At 42.7% G+C, this 4,524-nt stretch overlaps 1 protein-coding gene across 1 annotated transcript in view; it reads right to left on the bottom strand.

Annotated features, from left to right (window-relative positions):
* Window positions 1-4,326: 4,326 nt before the first annotated feature.
* The window catches only part of LOC103257083 (60S ribosomal protein L32-like), a 10,578-nt gene continuing 10,380 nt past the window's right edge, over window positions 4,327-4,524 (bottom strand). The window contains exon 5 of the mRNA XM_021710782.1: window positions 4,327-4,401. Coding sequence (XP_021566457.1) covers window positions 4,327-4,401 — 75 coding nt within the window. The remainder of the gene's footprint in view (window positions 4,402-4,524) is intronic.

Here is a 4,524-nt window from a genome sequence, read left to right as displayed (position 1 = left end):
ATTAACAGAACTGTGGTGGGGCCCACAGGTGGTCAAACCACACTTTTTTGTGAACACTGCTGGAAGTGATGGTGACTTTAAAAGTGCTTGGTGCTCAACTTGGGGTTGTGTCCCAAACATACAAGTGCTCTCTCCTGTGTCATAGCTTCTACCTTGCATATGAATGAAAAAACAAAATCTGTACCTGCAGATGTATCTTCCTCTGATACATTGGCTTGCATGTATGCTTGGTATGTATGTTTGTGCGTGTTCAGTACCTGTGTGTATAATGATAAAAAGACAGACATTTCCTTATCAGAGGGTTTTATTTAGCAGAAGTCTTGCAAAAGAAAATCAGTTACATAGTCCTTTAGTCCAATTATAACCTGCATCAAAGTTGGGTTTTTGTAGGATCTGGTTAATTACATTGCAAACTACTGCTCGTTCTGACATTTAAATAGGAATGAAATTAAACTGTAATAAACATGATAAATGGCTTTAAAGAGAAAAAAGAGATATTGAAAGAGAAGCTGGTGAACTATGTGGACAGAAAAGAAAGCCCCAATTCTACTTGAGTACCTGGGCCTTAGATTTCGTTTACTTTTGTTTTGTTTTTGTGCTATTTGAACTCTCCATTTCAAGCTCCTCCTGGAACAGCCAGGAGAGCCCCTCTCCATGTCGGTGGGATGCCAAGTTCTTCTCCTATTCATGGCACTATAGGGTAGTACTGCTGCCACAGATAAGGATCCCAAACCACTCCATTTTAGGATCTGCTTTGGAATCAGAGCCCAGATTTAGAATTTCTCTCCAAATTCTGAAGGTTATAAAGGAACAACAACAACCACTGCCACCACCAACTCAAAGCAAATGTCTCTGAATTTTCTTTGCCCGAATTCTGTATCAATATCAAACTCTTAACCTTCTGAATGTACAAAGAGGTTTTTATTTTAAATCCAAGGAACAAATGACCTCTTCAAATTCATAATGAGGTATGCATTGAACGGAACACAGCCCAAGGTGAGTCATTCATTAATCATAAACAAAACAGCCCCTGATCAAGGACACATCGGCACACACTGTAAAAAGAGGCTAGGTTGCCCAATTCCTTTATTTAATATTAACTACATTATGTTTTTCATGTGAGTTCTGAGAAGGTGATTTTCTCACTTTATTTGTAGCCAGCTCAGTGTGAATGGATAATTACTTCCCTTAATGCTGTTCCCCCTGAAGGTTAACCCTGTTCAACAAGACAGGATCAAATCTTGCCTCTCATGGGGAGAGGTGGGGGAGAGGGTCTGCATCTGCAGCTGAAGACTTTTAGCTGGAATCCTTCAAGCATAAAAACATCCGCCAACAGGAATATTTCAAATGACATGAATAATATTTGTGATTAATAACAGCTAACCAGCCAAGTACAATCCAAGAAATACATGATTAGCTTATTACAGATATCTGATATACTAATTATCTTCAAAAATTTCATTGCTGATGACTGTTTTGGCAGAAATTTGAGAAAGGGAAGAGGAAATTTAAACTTTTATGTAAGTTGGAAACAAAGCATTTGGGCAATTGGACTTTAGAAGACCCGGGAGTGGTATTTGGTATTTAATTCTGTCTGATGAGAAGGAAATTAAATAATGAGAACAGAAATCACTGTGAAGATTGAAACCTGAGTCAAAGAGAAGTTGGCTGTCATCATCAGAAGCTCTTCCTTACCTTTCTTGACAAAAGGCTCCTGGCACTGAAATAAGCAGGTAACATGATGCGGTTTGGCAAGTTTCCCCTGGGCACCACTCATGGGTGTGAGCATCACTGCTTGCCTTATACTACTGTTCTTGAAGGATTTACTCCTCATTCCCAGTGGGGACCCTTGCAGTGCCAGTTCCTTTCCCATGTGTTCTGGCCTTACCCACATCCCAACTGGATTCACTACTCGGTGTTAAATGGGTGAAACCAGTTAGGCACTGCCACTGAAGCATCATAGAACATCTTAACATGTGGTAGGGGACCCAGGAGAAGATCACACAGCTACTTCATGAGGGAACTTGGAGCAAACCCTCTCATTATGCTGGTAGAAAATCTACCTCCCAGAAAGGGTCAGTCAGTTACCAAAGATTGCAAAAGAATGATAGAATTCTGGCTGTAGAAAGCCAGCCATCTGTTGTGGGAACAGCAAACTAATGTCACTGGGCCATTTACATAACCACAAATGTTCTCAGTCTCACCTTCCAGAAGTTTACAATCAAGAGAGACATTTTGATGTTGATGGCAAACAACATAGGTTTAAAATGCTCCTCAATGAGACTATAAATTAGGAGAGATGGACTCTCCAGAAGGGAGGTTCCCCACCTCCAGCCCTCCTTTCTGCAGCTTAAATGCTGAGATGTTGCTTCCTTATGTTTCTCTCTCTTCCATCTCCTCACATGGATAGGGGGATGTCTTTTATTTTTTTGTATTTTTTTGAGTTGGAGTCTCACTCTGTTGCCCAGGCTGGAGTGCAGAGGCACGCTCATGGCCACCGCAGCCTCCACCTGCTGGGCTCAGGCGATCCTTCCACCTCAGCCTTCCAATTAGCTGGAAGTACAGGTGCACTCCACCACACCTGGCTAATTTTTAAAATTTATTGTAGAGACAAGGTCTCGCCAAGTTGCTCAGGCTGGTCTCGAACCTGTGGGCTCAGGCAATCTTCTCGCCTCCACCTCCCAAAGTGCTGGGATTATAGGTGTGCGCCACCATGCCCAGCCTGGGATGTCTTTTATTCTAGATTCTGGAAGAAAAGAATACAGGTCATGGCAGGCAACTGCTCAGGGGCAGTGACCAAGACCACCTTGCACCTCCTATGCTGGTGTAAGTAGTCTGAGCTTAATGAGTCTGCTCCCTAGAAAACCAGAGAAACTGCATTAAGCAAAGGTCTAGAAAACAATGAGTTTGTCACAGCAGACCAAGAATTAAAGCAGAGCACTCCATCCACTGCAACTTAAGCTTCATGAGGACTGAGACCTAAGCTACATTCACAGCTTTATCCCTGTGATCTAGAGCTGGTCTGACCCAGATTAAACTCTTATTTATAGAAGGATAACTGATTTGAACACTTGGAGCACCTGCTTGGTCCCAGGCTGCAAGGCAACTATAAAGCAGATAAAGGCATTGCTCTCAATAAGTTCTGAGTGAACACAGATAGAAGAGAAGATGATAAGTCCAGTGAACTAGTGGTCAAGAGAGTGGGCCCGTGGGTCAGGGTGGCTGGGTTATTTCCTTAAGTATGCCATTTTTTGGCTGTGTGACCTTTGCCAACCTGGCTGCTGTCTTTAGGTTTCTGTTTTCTCAAACGTAAAAGGTGGAGAATAATACTTTTGACATATATAGAGGATCCTGTGAGGGCTATGAAATCACAGTCGAACAGATTCAACATGGGGAGGGGGGCTGGTGAGCTAGAAACACCAAAAAGTCAGCTAAATGACTACTTTAGTTGTCACCAAAGCTGCAGTTGCTATTGCCTGTACCAGTCTGTGTGTTGTAGGCAGCTTTGATTGAAAAGTTAATCAGCAGGCTTGAGTCTCTATCAATAAAGAGGAGAGAGAGTGATTTAAATACTTGATGATTTTCTTAAAGTCCCTAAATCCTAAACACCTTAAAATGTAGAGATAGCGAATCAAGAGACAATGAAAGATGGATTGTGGCAGGTTTTCATCAGTACAATAACATTTTCAAGAAGAACGTGGTCTCAGAAGTGAGAATTCATTCTTGCTGTGTAACTTAAGAAGGAGGATGGGTACAAAAAGGATGAGAGTTGCTGCCGGTTGGTTGGGTGGGTATTTAGGGGCGTAGGACAAGCCAGAACACTGCCAGAGACCCCTCCACACTATGCTCCTCTCCCTCTAACACTCCTGGCTTTTGCCCCAAGACACTCTGAGTTCTCAGAGGATGTAGACGAGATGCTCTTCTCCTTGGGCCCAGTCGGTTAATAGTGAACAGCCCAAGATGAACCACAGCTAAACATTCAGCAGAGCAGAAGAGCTTTATGGGTTGAAGAGATCTGACCAGGCATCCTGGAAGAGGAGTATTTGCATGAGTTATTGAAAAACAGGAATTTCAGAGCCAGAAGTACATTGAAGTCATCAAGTCTGTCCTTTTAGCTGATGATTTGGAAAGAGAGACAACATGCCAGGTAGTAGAAAACAGACAAAGGAAATACAATGTTTTCTCTCAGTCTACAGTATGTTCTCAGGATGACTGTATTGGTCTTCAGCAAAGGGGTGGTGGTGGAATTATAATAATAGCAACCAGATTTTTTTTGCAGTTTTAATAGTTTTATTTAAACACAAATAAAACCAGCACATGAGCTGTCTATTCATTTTCTTCACTGTACAGCCTTGCATTAGAATTGGTGACTCTGATGGCCAGCTGGGCTGTTCTTTCTTTCTTTTTTTTGAGTTGGAGTCTCACTCTGTCGCCCAGACTGGGATGCAGGGGCCACTCCCGGCCACCGCAGCCTCGACCTGCTTGGGCTCTGGCGATCCTTCCACCTCAGCCTTCCAAGTAGCG

The sequence above is a fragment of the Carlito syrichta genome, unplaced genomic scaffold (assembly GCF_000164805.1).
Source record: "Carlito syrichta isolate Samal-C Ts95f unplaced genomic scaffold, Tarsius_syrichta-2.0.1 Scaffold301534, whole genome shotgun sequence".
Lineage (NCBI taxonomy): Eukaryota > Metazoa > Chordata > Mammalia > Primates > Tarsiidae > Carlito > Carlito syrichta.
The sequence above is the reverse complement of the archived record's forward strand: the minus strand, read 5'-3'. Positions and strand labels throughout refer to the sequence as shown.